General features: G+C 42.5%; 1 protein-coding gene across 1 annotated transcript; it reads left to right on the top strand.

Moving 5' to 3' along the window:
* Positions 1–4,852: 4,852 nt before the first annotated feature.
* On the top strand, positions 4,853–21,968 carry LOC110291936 (alcohol dehydrogenase 1-like). The gene is made up of 9 exons (XM_029475528.2): positions 4,853–5,050; positions 6,189–6,290; positions 12,314–12,452; positions 14,882–14,969; positions 15,077–15,296; positions 15,478–15,738; positions 16,699–16,834; positions 20,816–20,954; positions 21,845–21,968. The coding sequence occupies exons 1-9, from the start codon at positions 5,012–5,014 to the stop codon at positions 21,873–21,875; spliced, it is 1,155 nt and encodes a 384-aa protein (XP_029331388.1). The 5' UTR covers positions 4,853–5,011; the 3' UTR covers positions 21,876–21,968.
* Positions 21,969–23,440: the final 1,472 nt, after the last annotated feature.

Raw genomic sequence — 23,440 nt, 5'->3', positions numbered from 1 at the left:
CACTTGGACTTGAATTTTGTGAAGGGTATTAAGTATGGTTCTATTAACATTTTTGTATGTGCAGATATCCAGTTTGACCAGCACTATTTGTGGAAGATGCTATCTTTTTTCCAGTGTGTATTTCTGACTTCTTTATCTAAAAATACCAGGTGTCTATAGGTGTGTGGATTTATGTCTGGGTCTTCAGTTCGATTCTACTAATCAAGGTGTCTGTTTTTTATGCCAATACTATGCTGGTTTTGTTACTATAACTCTGTGGTACAACTTGAAATCAGGGATCGTGATACCTCCAGAAGTTCTTTTCTTTCTTAGGATTGTTTTAGCTATCCTGGGCTTCTTTGTTTCTGCATATCAAGTTGAGAATTGTCCTTTCAAGTAAACATGCTTTTTATATCAGAAAATATGGAATAGCTACAGAATATATGGGGAAATGAGGTATCAAATCTGTACAAGAAAAGCTGAGTAAGAACCCTTTAGCCTAATGTTGCTTCTTTTTACTTGTGGTTGTTCATTGTACACACTTATGGGTTTCACTGTGACATTCTTAGACATGTGTATGACATGCTTTGATATGATTCACTCCCTTTACCCTACTGTCCCCTTCCCACTCCTACTGTCTTCCTCTTCCCAATGAGTCCTCCACCTGCTTTCAACACTCTTTCTTTTGGTTGAGATTCTGTAATGAGAGAAACCGCACAACATTTGTCTTTTGGGGTCTTGATTATTTCATTTAATGTGATGATCTCCAATTCTATATATTTTCCTACAAATGATATAATTGCATTCTTCTTAATGCCATAATGATAGATAGATAGATAGATAGATAGATAGATAGATAGATAGATAGATAGATGACAGATAGTAGATTAGATGTTATAATAGATAAATAGATAATGATAGATAACATGGTAGGTAAGAGATAATTGGTAAATAGATGAGTATGATAGATAGATAAATAGATGATAGATAAATAGGTGATGATAGATAGCTAGAAAGATGACAAAAAGGCCAACAGACAGACAGACAGAAGCATAGGTAGATGATAGATTTCACACTTTCTTTATCCATCTATCTGTGGTGGGCGTCTGGGCTGACTCCATATCTAGAGTACTGTGCACTGAGCCTGGGAAACACGGATGTGCTGTAGTCACAGTCCTTGAGTATATCCAGGAGCAGGAGAGCCAGATCACCTGACAGCTCTTTTTCTAGTTTTTACAAAGCCCCTTCATAATGATTTCCATAGTGAGTACACAGATTTACATTCCCACCAATAGTGAGTGCTGGCTCTACATCCAGAGTGTCCTCGCTGCAGTTAGCTTGTGATTTGTCTTCTCGGTGAGAGCCACTCTGACTGAGGTAAGATGAAATCTTGATAGAATTTTGATTTGAATTCCTTGATAACTGAAGATAGTGAACATTTACTCATGTATTTAGTGGTCATTTGAGTAATTTTTCTTTTGATAATTATATAATTCTTCTGCTCATATATGTATTGATTATTTGGGTATTTAGTGTTAAGTTCTCTATATTATGTAGATAGTAATCCCCTGTCAGCATAGGTTTTTCTCACATTTAACATGTCAAGTTTCTATACTGGACAATTCTCCAACTCCTTATAGACTCTACCTTGGCCTCTTACAATCTAATTCAGTTCTGATACAAACTACCTAAAGTTAAACACAAAGCCCACAGCTCGGTTCCATGAAGCTGCTTCCCATGTCAGATGCTAATCAAGGCCAATGGATGGCCAAGGTTACTCCTGTCATTGACACTGTGAAATCACCTGATTCAGTGACCTTTCCTCAGTTCTAATATTTTGCTGTACTAGCTCACAGAACTCAGAGAACAACTTCAGGTTAATTAGAAAAGATATTAAAAAGATATAAAAATAAATTAAAGGATGTAGGGCAAGATCCAAACAGTTCCTGGAAACATGGGACTCTGACCTGTTAAATTAAAGTTCACCCTCCCAGCACATGGGTGTGTTCACCAACCTACAAGGTATCCCGGCCCACAGGAATCAGCATGGCATAGACATGATGGGAACATTATCTGATTTCTCAACCCTCTCTTCTCCCTAGAAGATAGCAGGTGAAAGTGAGCATGTCAAGTCCCTAGTCATGGCATGGTTTCTGGTGACCAGCTGTCCTGCTGAGACTATCAGGAGTCCTGCTGAGCTGCCTCAGTGGAACAAGTTCTCCTGTACCCCGTTCTCCTGTACCCTAGCATATTCAGGGACTGAGGAGTTCTATGCATGTCATATTCATCACTAAAAAAAAAAATTCCTGAAAGTCAGGAGTACTGTGTTAGGAACCAGAAACAGAGACCAAATGTTTGTGTTTTACTATGTCAGAAATCACAGTCAGGAAATGAAGGAGAAACAATACATCTAACTATCCCTTCACTAAGGAGTTTTTGTACAATACATAATTAAAGGAATTGTTTTGATTCTAATTGTGCTATGCTTGTTATTTTAACTAGACTGAAGAATTGTAGGCACTCAACCTTTAACTTATTGTTATGGGAGATATTTTAGAGCTGTAGCCCTAAGGAACTTATTATGCAAGGCGTCTTTTTTGATGGCTAAACACCACATTCTCCTCTATTTCATATTTGGTAATTTCTACTACAGACTAATGGCTTGAATGACCAAGAGCAGTGTTAATAGAACACCACGACCAAGAGCAGTGTTACAGAACACATGACCAACAGCAGTTTAAGGAAGAAAGCATATATTTTAGCACATGATTCCAGAGGGAGAGTTCATCATGGTGAGGAAGGTGTGGTATGGTGGCAGATGCATTCATGAAGCTGACAGAGGGAGAAGAAGAGGAAGACGGAGACAGAGACGGAGATGGAGACAGAAACACAGAGAGACAGAAACACAGAGAAAGACTCATGGAGAGAATAGGGAGCAGTGTGGGATCATAAAAAAAAAAGGATTCTGGGGCTGGTGAGATGGCTCAGTGGGTAAGAGCACCCGACTGCTCTTCCAAAGGTCCAGAGTTCAAATCCCAGCAACCACATGGTGGCTCACAACCATCTGTAACGAGATCTGGCGCCCTCTTCTGGAGTGTCTGAAGACAGCTACAGTGTACTTACATATAATAAATAAATAAATCTTTAAAAAAAAAAAAAAGGATTCTGGTGATGTACAACGTCCCCCAAATGTCCCCCACCAGCTGGGGGTCAAAGGTTCGAATTCAGGAGCCTTGGAGACATTTCTTATTTTAACTACCACATGTATGTATTCATACTGAGTTGAGTTTCTTGCTTCTACAATCAGTAAAAGAGGCTTCCTAAGATTCAGCAAATGCAACCGTAAGCAGCCTAGCTCCAAATGCAGGCTAGCCTTCAGGTGGCAATCCAGCTCAAAGACATCAGCCAGAAGGCAGCAGTTCAAAACAGAAGTTTGGGAGCAGTCGGCAGGGTAACACAAGATTTCAGGTGTGTAGATCAATGCTGAACCCCGCGCTTTCGGGAACCAATGGTCACCTGCTACTCTTAGAGGCTAGCTTTTATTTTTACATAAAACTGATTCAAATGTGGATGGGTCATGTCGCACATGCGCCAGGAAGGAAGGAAAATGATTACTGATAAAATGGTACTTGCTAGGGAGAGGAAGGCAGGCTCTCAAGAAGGGACATAAGTGGTTTGAAAGCTCACGGTGAAGCCAGGCCAGCAACATTAATGGAGACTGCTCGAGATTCATCGTATAGTCAGAGAGAGGGCATGAAAGGATCGGGAATGGCGAGGATATGACAGCTGCCGCAAATATCCAACGTAAAGTCCGGCTTCATTACAGCCACTCCCTGTGACCGGAAATACTGCAGGAGGGATTGGAAGGGCTGGCTAACGTCAGGATGGAAGAAGAGTCACGTGTCTGGGAAAGCTGAAGCCTACAAGGTTCTCCATGACCTTTCCCAAGGGTCGTGGAAGCAGTTAAGTAACTGCTCAAGAGAGACTCTGACCAGCAAGGCACAGAGAGGTCTCTGAGACTGTGGAACTCCTGTGCAAGAAAGCCATGCGGAGAGTTCCAGAGATGCAGCCTGGTGATAATGATGCGGCTGCTTTGAAGCCATCCTTGTTCCTGCAAATGATGCTTCACTCCTGTTAGGAATCCCAATAAAAACTCAGTGGTTCAACAAGTTAGACTCCAGTGCCGTCGTTACTTCAGTCTGCCCTGCATTCACTCTCGGAGGTGAGTAGATGCATGCTCCATGCTTCTCTAGGAAATATTTGTCAGAAATTAATAATTGCTTTTCATTGATTGTGCCAGTTTAAAACATAATGTGTGTGTTTTTTGATGGTTCTTGTTTTCTCGCTTATATTAATGCTTGATGTGTTTCTCTTTCAAGGTGTTAAATGTGCAGAGCTTGGTAGGACACTCCCATACACCTGGCACTCGGCAGGTAGAGGCAGGTAGATCTACTACAACCTGTTTAATTTCACTCTCTCGTACACTCGCCCCACCTGAACACCCTTCATCAATCTGTATTTTTCTTTCTAATTTTTTCTCATTCCTCATAATCTCCTCTTTTCCTCAGCCCATCCACAAACTCAGAGCAGCTGAAACAGGAATCCTTGTTTGAATCTTGGGACAAGCTAAACCTATAAATCTTTAGGAAGTTTGGTCTGCTTGTCCAGAAAGGAATGAGTGAAAACATGTAGCCTAAAAGCGGTGTGCAGGATCAGAAGACAGGATGTACAAACGGTTCGCTGCAGAACCTTTTCTTCATCTCTTTTCTTCCAAAACACCCACTCCCTTTCCTCTTTTGCTTCTACTCCACCATCTTTCCTCCTCAGCTTTCCTTGCCAGCTTCTTCCTTCTGTTATCCTTCTCTCTTTGGATTTTTTTCATTTCTCTCTTTCCCTTCTCCTCCCTCCCTGCTTAGTGCATAGCATAGCGCGGCTGAGTCACTGTGGAGTAGAAGAGAACATTTGTGCTCAGTCCAGCAGGTAACCGCTAGAGACAGAAGAGCCCTCCAGTCTAAACCTTCCAGAAGCAAAGATGGAACAAGCCAGCCTCGCCACAAAAACATCCGGCAATGTAAGTCAGGTTTGCTCTTGGAACATAGTCTCCTGAGTGGTCATCATTATATTTGTGTGTGTGTGTGTGTGTGTGTGTCTGTTACTATTTAAGGCTCTGTTGAGAACATGTTTTACACAAATGAAGAACTATAATTTGCAAGTCAGTTTTAGAATATTACTATCAAAATTACAATAAAATAAGAACTGTTATTAATTAAAGAAAAAATGTAGAAACTTGCCCAAAAGGGGAGATACTATGATCACCGAGGTGTTTTTCCTGGCATGAGGCTCCTCCACTACACTCCACATCTGCTGACCCTTATCGTTTTCCTAAATTCAAAAAACTACATAATTTGTAGTAGTTGGGGGCTGTGTTCCCACTTCTCCCTTATTTTTGTGTTGAAAACTAGAGAAACAAACAACTTAGTCAATCCTGAGAAGTTAAAACATGAAATATAATGCTTAAATTTGTATCTTTAAAATATCGACTATAAAGGAAGATCAATACAGCAAACTGAACTGTGTGGAGATTTACAGGCTAAACTGAATACATGCTAAAGGGTGGGGGAGGTAAGTTGTAAAGGCAAATTAAATGATCTAGGTCATATTTCACTAGGACAGACTTTGGTTAGAAAAATAAAATGGATAATGACTCTTGTTTTACTTCCAAGGTAATGCTCATGTTCTCTAACTACATTCTTTGCATGACAGATTATAATCTTCTCTAAGTAAGTAATTAATATTAGAAACTGTAATGCAGACATTTAATTCAGAGAACAGAATTGGATTTCATGAACCAACATTAATACCCTGTGACATTTTAAATACAGAGAAATCAACTAAGAATTCCAATCAGCTCTCTGGAGCTAAAAGAATGTGTAATATCCCTGTAGCCACATTTAAATATACAATACACATATGTGTATAGATGTGAACTCATCTCCCATTATAACATTTTATTTCAATTGTTATCTAAATCAGACAGACATAAAATATAGATGTGATTGTCTCCAATGAGTAAGTAGATTATTTCACCTCAAACAGACACAAGCAGGATGGTTGGTTGGACAGTGGATGCGAACTGAACACCACGTCTCACTTGTTTGTAGCTCATTAGCAGTCAACTAGCTTTTGACTTCATTTCTGTATGCATATAGGTCATCAGATGCCGGGCAGCTGTTGCCTGGACCACTAATGCCCCGCTGTCCATTGAGGAGGTTGAAGTTGATCCACCAAAGGCTGGTGAGGTTCGAGTTAAGGTAAATAAGATGGTCTGTTGAGTAGGTGTGGGTTGTGTATATGTGTATTTGCAATGATTTTATAATTTAGGAAATAAACAGTAGTCTATACTAAAGTGAAGACTTCCTATGATTCCTAACAGATTGACATTAGCATATAGTAATAGTCAAGTGGCTTGCTGCATTCTGCTAAAAAGGTCACAAACTTAAGATATATAAATACCAAGTGGTCAGTAATCTTTTAAAAAAAATACTATTGCTTTTTAGACTTAAAAGTAAAACTGGAGAGTTGGTTCTGTGGTTACAGTACTTGATATACAAGTGGGAGGCATTCGTTTGTAGTCAGAAGTTGGTGACAGGAGAATCCCCAGAACTATCTGGCCATCCAGGGGAGCGCTTCTGTTTCAGTGGGAGACCTTGTCTCATAAAAACAGAGAGAAACAAATGAGGAAATAGAATTCTGCTTCTGGCTTCTGCATATGTGCACACATACAAGCACATGCACACATTCGCTCACTATAAACACACATACACACAGGAAACGGTCTCCTCTCTCTCTCTCTCTCTCTCTCTCTCTCACACACACACACACACACACACACACACACACACACACACACACGGATAACCTCGTGTATATATACACACACAGGAAAGCTCATGCATACCTGTACACACATACACATAAATTAAGGTCTGTGCAAGTCAATACAATTATTGGTTCTGAAACCTCCTTCTCCCACAGTTACTGAGCTATGCTAATATATAGCCATTTTGGTAGCTATAGAGCTAGGCTGATATATAGCCATTTGATAGCTATAGGTGTCCTCCAAAACTTGTGCTGAAGTGTAGTTGCCAATACAATGGTCCTACAACAATTTCTCTGAAAAGTGAGGGTGTAGATCCCAGGGCCATTGCCCTCCCGAATGGATTAAAGCTGTGAGTGTAGGAAGAGATTACTTATAGGCCCCTAATAAAAGTGGGGCTGGAGAGATGGCTCAGTGGTTAAGAGCACTGACTGCTCTTCCGAAGGTCCTGAGTTCAATTCCCGGCAACCACATGGTGGCTCACAACCATCCATAACAAGATCTGACTCCCTCTTCTGGAGTGTCTGAAGACAGCTACAGTGTACTTACATATAATAAATAAATAAATCTTTAAAAAAAAAAAAAAGCATGACTCTGCACCCACCCAACTCTGTATCACACACATTCACCTGCAGTTGACCCTGTTGTCACAGCAGGAAGGCCCTTGTTGCATGAGGGACATCATGTTCTCAGATTCACCGGATCCCAGTTGTGAGCCCAAGAAGCTGATAGTGTGAGACTGACACCATCTGTGGTGCTCCAGGACATCACTAGAAAATAGCCTTCCCCAGTGTGAGTAACTAAGGAGCCTGGACTCTCTCTCCCACACTGGGACTCTCCAGGTATGACAGATAGACGATACCAGGAATGAATCAGCCACTTTCCTCTCCCATTCTCATTAGTTGGAAAACGTTTGCAGTAGTTGGTGTCAGGTGAGGACTGAGTCTGCTCCAGCAGCCATCACAGAATACTATCATCCATGTGCTTGAAACGAGCTTTGTTTTCACACGGTTCCAGAGTCTGGAAGTCTCCCAGATGAGGGTACCAGCATGACTGAGTTCTGGTGAAAGCTCTCATCTTGGCTTAGATGTTCATCTTCTTGCTGTGAGTGCGTGTGTGTGTGTGGTGTGGTGTGTTTGTGTGTGTGAGGTGTGTTTGTGTGTGTGTGGTGTGTTTGTGTGTGTGTGAGAGAGAGAGAGAGAGAGAGAGAGAGAGGGAGAGAGAGAGAGAGAGAGATCTGGGTCTCTCTCTCTTCATAAAGATAGCAACCTCACCATGAAGCTCTGAATTCGGGACTTCATCTGAGGTTGGCTACCTCCAAGGCTTCCACCTCCAAATGCTATTATATTAGGGGTTGATTGGAGTCACCATATGTAAAAGGTACACAGTCCAGTTTATAGAAAGAGCCCATGTTCGCATTCCACTGCCCATAGGATAGAGACGTCACTTTAGGGGGATATGTGCCATTACCACAACTCTACTATACTACATAGATGCTCTAGCCAGGGGAAGAGGGAAGTAGGGGGCTGAGCATTCCACAGCTCTGCTAGTGGGGCTAGCTTTATTTGGGAAAGAGTGTGGCAGAACTCATATCTTGAGAAGTAATGAAAAAAAAAGAACTACTTGGGTCTGAGTTCTGTTCCTATAATACAGCTGTGTATTTGAAGGTTGTTTAACTGACAGATTCAATCTCAAAGGTGTGTTGCTCATTTGTAACTGGCTTCCAATAAGTAACTAATTACTTAGTTAGTTACTAATTACTTAGTTAACTAATTAGTTACTACTAATTAGTTCTTGGTAACTAATCCAGTCTTGCCAGACCTAATTTTTCCCATGAGATTTGATCCAGTCTCCTTTTAAAAGATATATTTCATTTTTAAAGTGTGTGTGTGTGTGTGTGTGTGTGTGTGTGTGCACAAATGTGTATGTGTGTCTGTCTGTCCATGTCTGTGTCTGTATACACTCATGTGCCCCTAGAAGGCACAAATGATATCTGATACACTGAAGCTAGAAGTATAGACAGTTGTGAGCTCCCTAAATTGGGTGCTAAGAAGCAAATGCAGGTCCTCTGCAGGAGCAGAAAGCATTTTTGTTTGTTTGTTTGTTTGTTTGTTTGTTTGTTTGTTTAAGACAGGGTTTCTCTGTGTAGCCCTCACTGTCCTGGAACTCACTCTGTTAGACCAGGCTGGCCTCAAACTCAGAAATCTGCCTGCCTCTGCCTCCCAAGTGCTGGGATTAAAGGCGTGCACCACCACTGCCCGGCCAGAAAGCATTCTTAACTGATGAACCATCTTAACAACCCTCTCCATCTAGCTAACCTCTTGAGGAAGACATTGAGCCAATCATGAGGGTATTGCACTAGACTCCATCCATCAAAAGCATTGCCAGCTGTCAATACTCGTTACGTTGGGGACCAAGAGCCGAGAACGTGGACCTCTTGAGGGGCAAACCACAACAAATCCACATCAGAGATCTTGGTGATAAGCAATCAAGAGAGATCTGGAAACTCCATGAGCAACGCAGGAGCAAGCTCAACACAGAGAACCAAGCAGAGAAGCAATAGTCTGTGCTAAGATCTCTTGAATTCCAGGAAATCTAACTCTGTGAACCATTCGAGGCTGATTTCCCCTGAAGACCAGCCAGAGTAGACATTTGAGAGCAGCAAACAAATAAACAAAAGTATCCAGAGAGATGGGAGTGTAGGTCAGCTACTTGGACCAAAGGCCTGAATAACCAGACCAAGGAAACAGATAAATATCTCCCATCCCCCAAAGAGCCCAGAGGAAGAAAGGAAATAAACACCAATGTGAGCAATTAGACTGCCAAAAGAGAATAGTAATCTTACAAAGAATTTGGAAAGCTCCAAGGATCAATTGCTGCTAGCCAGAAAAACAAAAAACAAAAAAAACTTGGTACTGTCAACATGTTCCAAGTGAAATATACAATCTGAAACTGATGGGACTTGCCTCCAAACCATCCAGCTGTGGAATCTCTCTACCCTGGAGGGAAACTAACTGACCTTTGGAAATTGGAACAGCTAGAGAAAAGAAACAATGGCATGAAGAAAAGGCAAGAAAGTTGTTTGCTGTAGAAGGGCCTTTGAAGACTCCTTCAAAGGCCTTTCCATTTCCCTCCCACATGTTACTTTGTGTGAAACAGCAGGCAGGATGAGGCGCTTGTACGAACCCTTTGGATTGAGCCTGTTTGCTTGCTATGGGAGGCAGGGAAAGCATTGCAATTTCACCCAGGTGTCCCTCAATTATGTGAGGTCACTGTCAAAACAGACTCTAAAGTTCCCAGTTGTCTGCTTTACCACAGCCCATAGAATGTTTAACTTTGCAGCAAAGCACCAGACAGAATTCAGTGATCTTGTCATTAATATGGCAGTCTGGAAAAACCTTGAAGACAAGCGGAAGTAATCACTATATTCTTTGGGCACAATAAAATCACGAATGTGAAACTATGTAGCCCAGCATTAGAGAGTGTACTCTGCCTCTAGACTTGAAGATGTACCATATTTTTCTCTGAAAGACTCTATAATTTTATAACCAGGTATTTTTAATACATGCACACAGTATATTTTGGTCATATTCACTCCAGTCTTACCTTAACTCCTGATGGCGTCACCGCCCACCTCCCCATCCTCTCCCTGCATCATGCCCGTTTCTTTCTTAACACCCCACAGGGTCAGGTTTATGCTGCTCCAATATGCATGGTGTGGAGCCATCCCCTGGGGCACAGTTGACCTACCAAGGATCATACCCCTAAAGGAAACTGTCTCAATGGCTCCTCAACTAGGCATGAAGGCTTGTGAACCCTGCTTCCTGGGATGTTAAATGGCTTGACTTTGTGCATGCAGCCACAGCTGCTGTGAGTACAGTGGCGGTGATGTCCAGGGGACACTGTTTCTCCCTGGTCTTCCTCAGTCTCTGGGTTCTCACAATCTTTCCAACCCCCCTTCCAAAATATTGCCCAGCCCTGGGGAGCTGGGTGATATTGATGTCTCATGTATGGAAGGATGTGTGACACACACTATCTGCACCTTAACCAATTGTGGGTTTCTTCATTAACTGTCATCCACAGCAGAAAGAGGTATGAGTTGCAGTAATCTACGAGTCAATATATATGTCTTTTGAGGACAGTTTGGTATAATGTCTAGTTAGCAATAAAACAGTAGTAACAGGTTTACCTCTGGAGCCTATGCGCTCCCAGTCATGGGTTTTGGGCCAGAGTAATGGTACCAGCACATTTTCCCTCCTGTGGAGTGGGCCTTAAACGCAATCAGAAAGGGGTTGATCACCCCCATAGCACGTCACTACGACACCCATGGACACATCCCACCAGCCTGGTCATTGCTGCAGCTTGCAGAGTTCAGAGGTAAAACTGTTGGTGACTTTTTTCTCCCAGTTCCACACATAGAGCCCTCCAGTGCTACCAAAGTAAGCCAACAGGGAGAAAGCATCCCAGTCAGAACCAGCTTAATTTCCCATGTCTCTGGTGTTTTCAGGACTAGGAATCTGACCAGCAAGTTCCTGCTGAACAGCAGGAGCCATCTCAACAGCTTACAGTGCTTGAGGGGTCCCTAAGATACCCATGACCAACAAGTCAAGGGGGGCATCCCAGACCTGGCACTGGACATTTTAATTGGCAACCTATGGCTTCTGGGAGGACACACACACACTTACACTTTTAGAAAGCTTATAAAATAGTATGTTTCCATATGGCTTTTTACATGGCTTTTTTAGAATAACTTTAGAGTTAATTATCCTTGTCCCACCCACTACTCCACCCTACAATCTCTACTCCCTCTACACTTAAACACCCCTCTCATTATTCCCCTTTCACTTCTGCCTGTGATCTCCAGTTAAAGCATTTCTTCCCTCTTCCCCTAGTGGCTTCTTTTCATTTTCCTGATGTGTTAGTTAGGATTTCTATTGCTGTGATAAAACACCAGAATCAAAAGCAATTTGGGAAGGAATGGCTTTATGTCATCATCCCACTCTCAGATGACACTGCATCACTGAGTGAAGTCAGGGCAGGAATTAAAGGCAGGAGCTGAAGCAGAGGCCACAGAGGAAAGCCACTTAGTCACTTGCCCCGCCCACTAATGGCTTGCTCATCCTGCTTTCATATACAACTCAGGACCAGCCCAGGATTGCACTGCCCACAGTATACAGGACCCTCCCACCTCAGTTACCAAGACAACACACCCACAGACTTTAATACAAGCCCATCTGTTGAAAAACATCTTTTTAATTAAGATGTTCACTTCCCTGTTATATCTAGGTTACATACAGTTGATAAAAACCGACCCATACACCCGACTCTACAACTTTCCATGTTAAACATGCAAAACTAAAAATTTGATGCCAAGATCCACATATTAGTGAGAACACAATGAGTTTGTTTTTCTGACACCAGACATTTTATATCCAATTATTTTTTTTCATGTTTCAGATTATAGCCTCTGGGATCTGTGGCACTGATAATCATACCATAGAAGGGAAAATGAAAACGCCATTTCCTGTCATCCTGGGCCATGAGGGAGCTGGAGTTGTGGAGAGTATTGGACCAGGTGTAACCACTGTAAAGCCAGGTAGGTAAGGAGGCATGATACTGATGCTATCTAGGGGTGCAGGAATGGGTTCAGCTTCTCTGACAATTAAAACATTAACAGGCAGGGGAACAGTGCTCCCAGAAATCTCAGGGAGTCCCAGGAGAGCCGTCATGTGATAACTGAGAAGTCAGGGTCCCTCTGGATATGTTTACTTTTATTAACAGAAAGAATTCAAGAGCAATCACAAGCAAGCTTGGGGACAAAGATTGGACTCAAATGGAAGTGTGAAGACAGTTTATTGGAGCCTAAAAGGGAAACCGCAGGTCAGGCAAGCTGGGAGGGAGAGGAGGAGTGGAGAAGAGAAGGAACAAAAGTCAGGTTGCTTGTGCTGAGACCGTCTGGAGGTCAGCCTCCTGGTCACAAGTCAAGGAGGAACGCTTTAGGAATAAAGAGCAGGGAACCCTAACACATTAATGTATCGAGTGCAAGAGCATGTACATGCTCTAGGTGGCCAGCATCTGAGAGAAAAAGAATAAATAGTCAGGTCTTCCTAGGCTGGCCTCAGACCCCAAGTCTCAGGATGGGTTAACTGGTAGGGATAGCATTATGTTTCAGGCCTTCTGGAGAGGAAAAGCATATTACCTTTGGGTGAACCTTTGGGTGCCCTGTGTATTAGCTCTTGTAGGATCAGACAAGGGCCTATCTCTGTATAGAGGCAGATTCCATTCTTTACAGTATAGCGCCAGTTCCTTTCCTAATTCCTACTCTGATTCTTCCCCCAAGGTAAAATAAAGATCTCAGAACTCAAGCCAGGTGTGGTGCTGCACGCCTTTGATCCCAGCTCTTGGGAGGCAGAAGCAGGCAGATCTCTAAGTGTTAGAGGCTAGCCTGGTCTACAGAGTGAGTACCAGGACAGCCAGGGCTAAAATCCAAAAACAAAAACAAAAAAAAATTTATTTAAAGCTCATCACATATTGACAAAACCATCAAACTTCATCCAGACACCAGATATCGTACAAGATATAGGCAGCCTGGGATCCAGAATCCCAGACTGGAGGCGGAGTTCAATGGCGTGACACTTGCCTACCATGCACAAGACTGTGTTCCTCACACCAGCCTACTGGAAATTAAACTAAGAATTGCAATATATACATTGTATCAGAATATTGGTAAACATAGAATTTGTGTGGTTACAGAGCCCTTTTCTACACACACACACACGCACACACACACACACACACACACACAATGTATCCTAATCTTTTTAAGTGTGCAGAGTTGTATCGTGTGTAAGAGTTCCTTCTAGAACTTATATTTACCTTCCCCGTGCTACAGACCTTCAGGTTTCAAACACTTGATAATATCATTATGATTATCATTGTCATAGATATTTTTGTTTTCCTTCATGTGTACTGTGAGCATGCTATGTCAGAGAGATGGGTGAACATATTTGTTTCTTTCCACGGTGTCAGAATATACAGAATAACAATATGTTCACATGATATAGCAGTTTTCTTGGCAGCAGTTTGCTAGACATTGTTGCCTGCCTTGCTATCAAGCACTGGCTGAGGCGAACGGGAACTGTTGATCCCCGTCCTCGTTCCTAATCTGAACTCTCTGATGACATGTTACACATCACACAGTAAATGCCTTTGTTTGTGTGTTGACGAATATGGACTACAGAATGAGTAGATATGTAGGCTGCAGCGGCAAGAGATGTCTAGGGACCTAAGAGACAAAGCTGGAAAACTGAAGGAAATGCAAATAAATAGCGGCTTTGCGAAGGGTAAGGTCTACCAGATGGTGCTCTTCCTGTGTTCTCTTAGGAGCAGAGTCATTACTCCTCATTCTCAAAAAGGAGTCAAAAGCTACTTGTAAAGTCAAGTCTTTGGGGGCAATCAATCTGAAAGCCCCGTTTTATAGAGGGCCTCAAGACAGATCTCAATCATGTATAAAGAAATAGATACTCTGAAAAAGATCAATTACCTTGTCTAACTAATTTAGCTGAACAGGGTTAAAGGCACAAGCTGTCTTTTCTCAACATTACAACACCTCATAATGAGTACTGATTTTAATTTAGCTCATGTATAATTCATTCTTCCAATAAATATCAAATTCTACCAAGATCTAATTCTTCTTTTCTCCTGGAACATTGAGCCAAATAGACAAGTCTTTTACATATCATCAATATTAAGGTCACTCTTACATTTAACTATCTCTTACCTTTGAACCTCAATGTCATGAGATGTAAATACCCAAGTTCTTTTTTTAATCTTGCAGATCTATTATATTAAAATTGATTATTTTAATCTCATGGTGAAATGATAGTTAACTTCATGTAAAAGGCTACCTGCAACTCTTCTTATGACAAATTGATGACACCTGCCAAAAACAGTGCCCAGTAGTATTAACTGTACTTCAGGCCTGTCATGACTTTCCCCATAACTTTCTTTATTCTTTTTCTTCAGGAGATAAAGTCTTAATGTTCCCTCTTCCGGAATGTCGAGAATGCTTCTACTGCCTCCACCCTGAGGGCAACTTCTGTGAGAAAGAAGAGTCAGTTTCAATGTCTTTTGACTTCTCACCTCATTCCCTTTCCTCATACAGGATTTGGCACAACCCTGATAATGTCTGTTTTTTTTTTTCCTGTTGTTGTTGCTCAGTATTATCTCTCCAACTGGATTAATGTTGGATGGGACCAGCAGATTTACCTGCAGAGGGAAGAAAATCTATAATATAATGGGGACCAGCACATTCACGGAATATACTGTGGTGCATGAGATTGCAGTGGTGAAGATTGATGCTGCTGCCCCTATGGATACAGTCTGTATCATGAGCTGCGCGGTGCCGACAGGCTTTGGAGCTGTGTTTAACACAGCTCAGGTGAGTCGTTGTTCTTCCTGTGTTCTTTGCAGTGACTGCCTACATAGTCAAGGAGGAGCCACATAGCTGGAAGGCTCCTTCACCATGGACAAAACCTAAGGGCTTTCCCCCTCTCTTTATTCCCTACTAATACAAAATCACTATTGAAAGTCTAACAAAGGTTTATCCTTTAAAAATACAGGTCACCCCTGGCTCTTCCTGTGTGGTGTTTGGACTCGGAGGAATTGGCTCTGCCATTGTCATGGCCTGCAAAGCCTCTGGAGCGTGTAGAATCATTGGGGTTGACATCAATGAGGAGAAGTTTCCTCGGGCAAGAGCCTTGGGGGTCACTGACTGTCTCAACCCTAACAAGCTGAAGAAGCCTGTGCAGGAGGTGGTGAAGGAAATGACGGGGGTTGGTGTTGACTTTGCCTTTGAGGCCATCGGACTCATTGAAACCATGGTGTGTGTCTTGGGCACAATGGGGGCATAACACATTAACACATAAGCTTCAGAAAGAAGGAATTTTCCTGTAATTTGTTTTATTTGGGAGGAGTGTTGCAAATTGAGCCCAGAGCCTCTAACATACCTAACACAATTCTATACCTCTATAGTCCTAATGTAGGGCTATAAATTTTTCCCTAGCATTTTTGAACACATTGATATGCCTTGCATTGTTCTGAGCTATTAGCCTATTCTATCCTATTTTTAGATCACCTTTCTAGATAATTAATAACACTATCTTCATTTTAAAGATTAAAGATATTAATTATAGTGAATTTAAACAGATCACTCAAGGTATCATAGCAAACATACTCCATGCTATTTGATCATAAAACGTCTCCCTGATTCCCCCTGAAAGTACACATTGTCCCTGTTATCAAGTTCTAGGACACAAACTGTGTACCCTGTCACACCTGGCCACCTATTCTCAGTAAACCAATTAAAAAGGCCAAATTAAAAGTAGAAAACAGAAAAGGCAGATTTATTCAACGTGGTCACACTGGGAAGAGGGACAAAAAGACCCCAAATCCATCTTCTAGGTCCTGAAATGAGAGCAAGGTTCAAAACAGATACGCACATCTAAGCAGTCCTGGTCCCGGCGTGATCTCACCTACCCTTAGCCAATCCTTGTCTGGGCTTCAGTCTCATCCTGTAAGGAAGTCTAACAAGCTGTTAGATCTGTGTGAGATCTTTCTCCAGGAGACAAGTTTCCCCTCTGGCTGGTGCCCTTCTCTTCTCCTAGCATGAGATTCATAAGAAAACACCCATTTCCCTGAGGTTAGTTGTATCAATAGTCTGCTAGTCTGATGAAGAGGTGCACAGGCCTCTTTAGAACATCTTCACTTCTATCAGGACAGTTACAATTTACATGTATGTGTAAATGCTACTGAGATATTAACCAGTCTGTTTCTGCGTGTAGGTTGCAGCTTTGAAGTCATGCAATAGGAGCTACGGAGTGTGTGTGATTATGGGAGTAGCTCCGACCGGTTCCCAGCTCTCTTTTGACCCATTGGTACTTCTCCCTGGAAGAACCCTAAAATCTTCCGTTTTGGGAGGTAGGTCTTTCAGTTTCCTCTCTCTTTTAGAACCCTAAATCCCCCTGCATGCTCTTTGGAAGGAAACAAGGAAGGAAGACCGGAAGAAGTAGAAGGCAAGGCAGTGTATCAAAAATGATAAGGTGAGGTGGGCCTGGAGTCTCATGCGTGCAAGCCAGCACTCAGGATGTAGATGAGGAGGTCTGCCACACAGTTGAGGCCATTCCAGACTGCACAGTGAGGTCCAGGCAGTCAGGTATACACAGAAAGACCCTCTTCTAACTTCCAAAAAGGACAAGTCTATCTTCCCGAAAGCAGTGTGCCCCTGTAGAAACAAACGGAGTGCTAGTCCAACACTGATAAGATATAGAAGGTGTACTGGGTGATAAGCCATGGATGGCCTATGGAGCACCCCTCCGTAGAGAGGAATAGATCACTGATTTGGTCCCTGCGTTCCCATCTTGATACTCAGACTACTTTTCTATTTTAAGACAAAACAGATCATTACAACGTGGGCCACAATTCATCCTCTCTTCTCTAAAGACCTCCAGATTCTACTCCATCACTGGCCACACCCATATGCTTCCTCCAGGTTCTACTCCATCACTGGCCACACCCATATGCTACCTCCAGGTTCTACTCCATCACTGGCCACACCCATATGCTACCTCCAGATCCTACTCCATCACTGGCCACACCCATATGCTACCTCCAGATCCTACTCCATCACTGGCCACACCCATATGCTACCTCCAGATCCTACTCCATCACTGGCCACACCCATATGCTACCTCCAGATTCTACTCCACCACTGGCCACACCCATATGCTACCTCCAGATCCTACTCCATCACTGGCCACACCCATATGCTACCTCCAGATTCTACTCCATCACTGGTCACACCCATATGCTACCTCCAGATTCTACTCCATCACTGGCCACACCCATATGCTACCTCCAGATTCTACTCCATCACTTGTCACACCCATATGCTACCTCCAGATTCTACTCCATCACTGGTCATACCCCATATGCTTCCCAGCCTAACATGTCTCGGGGAACCTGTGCAGTGTTAAATGTTCTGAGGCCACGTTGTCTAATGCAGTGACTTCTGGTCGCATGTGGCTATTGGCTACTCAGAAGATGGCTCGTGGGACCCGGAGGATGATGAGTCAGTTGTGTTTCATTCTTCTTTATTTAAATTCGAAGAACGACAGTGGATGTCACAGCACATGCCTTACTGCACGTGCTAGGAACACAGAGGGAAGTCGATTTCTGTGAGTTCAAGGCGACCCTGATCTGCATAGTGACCAAGTTTCAGGGTAGCCAGGGTGACATACTGAGACCTTGCCTAAAAAGTAAGGAAATAAATGTAAGCAATCAAGTATGACTAGCATTGCCGTGTTATTAGATAGCATGGCTCATATTATCTTATACCCTAGCCTTAACCAGAGTGCTCAAGCAAGCCTGAAGATTGATGACTGGTCATTGGTGATTGATTAATGATGGATTGGTTGATTGATTGATTGATGATTGTTAATTTAAGGTCTGGAATCGAAAAACTTGGCTTTTGGCTGTCAGAGTTCTCGATGGGCATTACCCATAAACAAGTCGTTCAAACTCTTAATCCCAGTGCAGGGTGAGCAGTAGCTTTTCTTATAGAGTGAGAACTAAATGAAAGATATACACATTAAAGTGTTTACCAGTAAAAATAAGCCATCAGTTGAGGTATTGGTTATGGTAGCCCACAACTCAAGAAAACCTGAGGCCCAAGATTGCCAAAGATAACCAAAGTGGCTTGGCTTTGCTTTGGTGGCAGTGTATGTTTGTTTGTTGGCTCTGGGATCCTCTCCATTATTCCTTGAAGTGCTTTTGTGTAAGTGGAATATGAAGTTGGATTACTGCCCAGCTGATCACATCACAGAGAGAATGTTTCCACTGACCAATCTTCCACTATAAAAATTTCATCTTTCAGACACTCAAAACTTATCAAACTGGGTAAAATTCCCCAAACTAACCCATGTAAAGAGTAACTGAGTGCGAAGAATGGCTAGGTTTGTTTTACAGCTAACCATCTATCTTTGTCCATTTTCTGTTGAGGCTAAAAAAAACACCTGTAGGTAGTTAATGTATAAGGATAAAATGTTTGTTTTGCTTTTGTTAAGATATTTTTTATTCATTTTTCTTCTTATGTGTGGGTGTTTTGCTGCATGTCTGTATATGCATCATTTGTGTGCTTGGTGCCCTCGAAGATTAGATGGACGAGGGTCTCAGAGCCTCTAAATCTGAAGTTACAGATGGTCATGAGCAACTATGTAAGGGGTAGGGGTTGGTCCCAGGTCCTCTGGAAGAGACACTAGTGCTCTTTAGCACTGAGTCATCTCTCCAGCCAAAGTCAGGATATTTTTATCAGAGCAACAGAAAAATTAATTCTTAATTAAAAATTAATTAAGAATCTGAAATTAACATCAAATAGAAAGATAGGGGATTTGCATAGCCAAGATGACCTCAAGTGTGTGGCATAGGATTCAGACCCATGTCTGTGGCTGTTGGGTAGAGCCTCTGGTTCAGCACCAAGGTCTACTCTGTTTGCAGCAGGATCAGTACCCACTCAGCAAGAGAGAAGCTGGGAAGTAAACATCAGGGGAAGAATTGCCTGCTGGGCTCTCACTGGGCCAATGGCCTCAAGCTCTTCCTTTCCCCAGACAAGATTCTCTGCTGCCTTCCTCTCATGACACTGACACCCTCCAAGTTCTGTAGTTTCTTTTCCTGTCAGGCACTATGCTACCTTAGAGGCTTTCCCTTGCTTTTAGGCGGACCCTAGAAACCCAAGCAATGGCTGCAAAAGTGAGTGTGTTTCTCTCCAGGTGTCTGAGTTTACCAGTTTTGTGCCTGGCTGCCCTATTTCCAGACTTCAATTTTGTACCTTTATTTTCATCAGCTACTGCAACCCCAATGTCAAAATCTACAGTTTATTCCCAAACCTTCTTGCTGTGCTGTGTGTGTCTCCTGGTGCTATTGACGACACCAAGTGTGTAATGGCGTGAGAGCGTGCTGTAGAGGCACACCAGATACTCACCCTTGGTTCTCAGTTACCAATGAATAAAACTAATAAACTTAGTCCCTTTAAAAGAATTAATAAAATTCCCCAACAATAAAAATATTATGAAAAAAGGAATTTTCATTTATAATTTCATTATAGATGAAAGAAGCTATAACAGACATAGTCTTGTTTTTCCAGTTTTATGCTAACTGGTTTCTAGACTAGTGAAAAACCTGCATACCAACTGGTTGTGCACTAGCCAGTTATTGTATTGTGTCTGTGGTATGGATGTTTAATGTCCCTCAGGTATGTAAGTTAAAGGTCCCCAGGATGGTGCTACTGATAAGTTCTGTGGTCCTTTAGGAGGTGAGTCTTCTGGGAAGGCCTTAGGTCACTGGATGTACGATTTCACATGAATCTGTCCTGGTGGTTTTTTTTCCTCTGTAAAAGAAAAGAACAGAAATAATAGACTCAATGCAATCATGCTCACAGTACATCGGCCCATGGCTCTCCATTGTTTTCAGGACATTAACTACTTCCTATAATGTTCACCTCCAGCTGATTTGATCTGAGTTAATCTCAGAATCTTGAATGAAGTGAGACTGGCAACCCAGATCAATCAGCTAGCGAGGGTGCAGGAAATGGTCAGTGCCCTGAAGACAAAGAAGAGCTTTCAGTACATGGGTTATAGCCATGAGAGTGTCAGGTAGGAGGGCTCTCCTAGGGCCCTGGTAATCATAATTCTGTCCATGACTGGATTCTTCTATGCAACAAACTGCTTTGACACTTAGGTAAAGAATCAATGGGATAATGAATGACTGACTGCACCTATAAACACATTGATAATTATATAAATTATTAAATATATTATAGATTATTAATTATAATATTATCACTGGAGTCCTCAGTCAGATTTGATATGTTTCACATCCTATTAATTTTGTCCTTTCCTTCTACAGGGTATAAAACCAGAGATGACATCCCTAAACTAGTAACTGACTACGTACAAAAGAAAATCAACATAGATCCTCTTATAACCCATAGACTGCCTTTCCCAAAAATCAATGAAGGATTCAGATTGTTGCGAGAGGGAAAATGGTAAGTATTCATGTGAATGGGGTGTGTGTGTGTGTGTGTGTGTGTGTGTGTGTGTGTGTACATGAGACGTTCCTGGGTGTGGTGACATACATGTGACTTCCAGTCAAAATCTTATGAAAAGTCCCCTATGCTCCCAAATAACTTTCCATTACCCTCATGACAACTTGTGACAATAAATGGTAATTAACCTGCCTGATGAGTTTTTGAATATCACATTTAGATCTCTAACACCAGCCTCAACTGCAATATGTCAAGTGCAGGCATTGGTCAGGAATAAGCTTTGGCTTAAAAGAACAAATAAGTAGGAAGGTAAATGGATAAGCAAACTTTCCACCCATGAGTGCTTCCAAATGGTGGGTTCAGAATGCTTTATCTAGCAAGGCTCTTGCTAACAGGGAGCTCGGTGTCCAGTACTCTTCCTGATGACTATAGCTTGGCAGTGATTGAGAGTGTAGCCCCACGGGTGCTGAGAGAAAGAACAAAATGGCTGGCATTTCCATTCACACTGCAACCCAGTGATTGTCTTCCCACGGCCGTTCACTCTTAGAAAATAGATAAATGTTATGGAATTACTACTCTAGCTCCCACCAGATTAGGGAGGAGTCACCTGAGGAGTGGCAAGGGCTCATGGAGTAAACTGTGCCCATAACTGAGGGACTGATTGCTCGGGGCTGTCTGCTGCTATCCTTTATAATTCTTATTGCTCCATTCAGATCTCATAATTGACAGTCATCTGCTGGCTCTGACTACAGGTATTTTCAGTGTCCATAGAGGGGCAATGAAGGAGTGAGGAAATGGAGAAGGGCAGGCAGTCTCTCTCCTCAGCTATGTGTGCTCTAATGGCTTTGGGCTACTTCCTTTAGTCACGTCAGTGTTTACTCTTGTTTCAGCATCCGTTGTGTCCTCTCTATGAGACCCTGATGGTGACGAGCACACTGGCATCTCAGCAGTGCTCTTCTGTGCTTCTTTACCTCCTTGGAGATTAAACTGCAAACTATGGAGATCAGAACTGGAAAGACACACACACACACACACAATTTTAAGGAATTAAACTGTTAAAGATAATAAACTATCTCAAAACTCTTGTCTGTCTGTCTGTCAGGCTAACTATCGATGGGGAGGAAAGCAGGAATTGATTATCTGTAAGACACGAATCCACACTTACAGGCCCACTTTAGCTGTGTTCTGTTTTGCATGTATCTAAAAGCTATTTAGGATTATAGCCCATCCACCATTCCAGCTGTTTATGCCAGCACCGTAGACGAGCACATTTGTGTCTTTCCCCCAGTCTCAGCATTTGTTGAGTAACAGTGAGCTCACAAGGGACCGCAGTCCCAATGGCAACAATTTGTGAGATACATCAGCTTTCCTTGATGGCCCTGGCTGAGGTCAGCATAGGCAGTTTTACTGCAATTTTAGTGACTAATATTAATTCTCAGATCGCATATTACACATCACACCGCAAGTGTTTCTACATATGATATATGCAGGTTATAGAATGCCTCTCATGAGTTGAGGGGCCACAGCAGATATCAAGAGGCTTTAGAGGTCCTGAGAAGCAGGGAAACTAGTAGAACTAAATCTGTACTGGTGACAAACCAACCTGAGCTGTTGCTTCTCTAGAGCAGTAGTCCTCAGCCTTCCTAGTGCTATGAACCTTTAATACAGTTCCCCACGTCGGGGAGACTCCGAACCACAAAATTATTTTCACTGCTACTTCATAAATGTAATTCTGTTATGAATCCTAATGTAAATCCTGGTGGTCTTAGGTGACACCTGTGGAAAAGTCATTTGACACTCAAAGGTTGAAAACCACTGTGCTAGAGAGTTTGCTGAGACAATTATAGTGTCAGGCTTCGGGGTCAGAATTGAGACCAGAACAGAGACAACAAGGCAGGACCAGGGTGGATAGATGAATGGCAGATTGCCTAAGGTTTCTATCGCTGCAACAAAACACCATGACTACAAAGCAAGTTGAGAAGGAAAGTGTTCATCCAGCTTACACTTCCACATGGCTATTCATCACCAAAGAAAGTCAGTACAGGAATTCAGTCAGGTCAGGATCCTGCAGACAGGATCTGATGCTAAGGCCATGGAGGGGTGCTGCTTACTGGATTGTTTCCCATAGCTTGATCAGCCTACTTTCTTATAGAACCCAGGACCACTAGTCCAGGGATGGCTCCACCCACAGTGGACTGGGCCCTCCCCCATTGATCACTAATTGAGCTTCTTCCTCTCTAATGACTCTAGCTTGTGTCAAGTGGATATAAAACCAACTGGGACACAGGTCTAGACAGGTGAGTGGGTAGGTGAGCAGGTGACACACATGTCAACAAGAGACACTGAGCCAAAGGCCCTGAGATTGTTGTGAGTCATCTGCCTGTCAGTCTCTTGATACACATGCCGAGTGGTCAGTGAGTGCTATCTTTATCTTCGAGCTAGATGTTACCTCATTATAGGACTTGGATGAAAGTGTTTATCCTTGC

The sequence above is a fragment of the Mus caroli genome, unplaced genomic scaffold (assembly GCF_978045245.1).
Source record: "Mus caroli unplaced genomic scaffold, Mus_caroli_1 scaffold_3, whole genome shotgun sequence".
NCBI classification, from domain to species: Eukaryota; Metazoa; Chordata; class Mammalia; order Rodentia; family Muridae; genus Mus; species Mus caroli.
The sequence above is the reverse complement of the archived record's forward strand: the minus strand, read 5'-3'. Positions and strand labels throughout refer to the sequence as shown.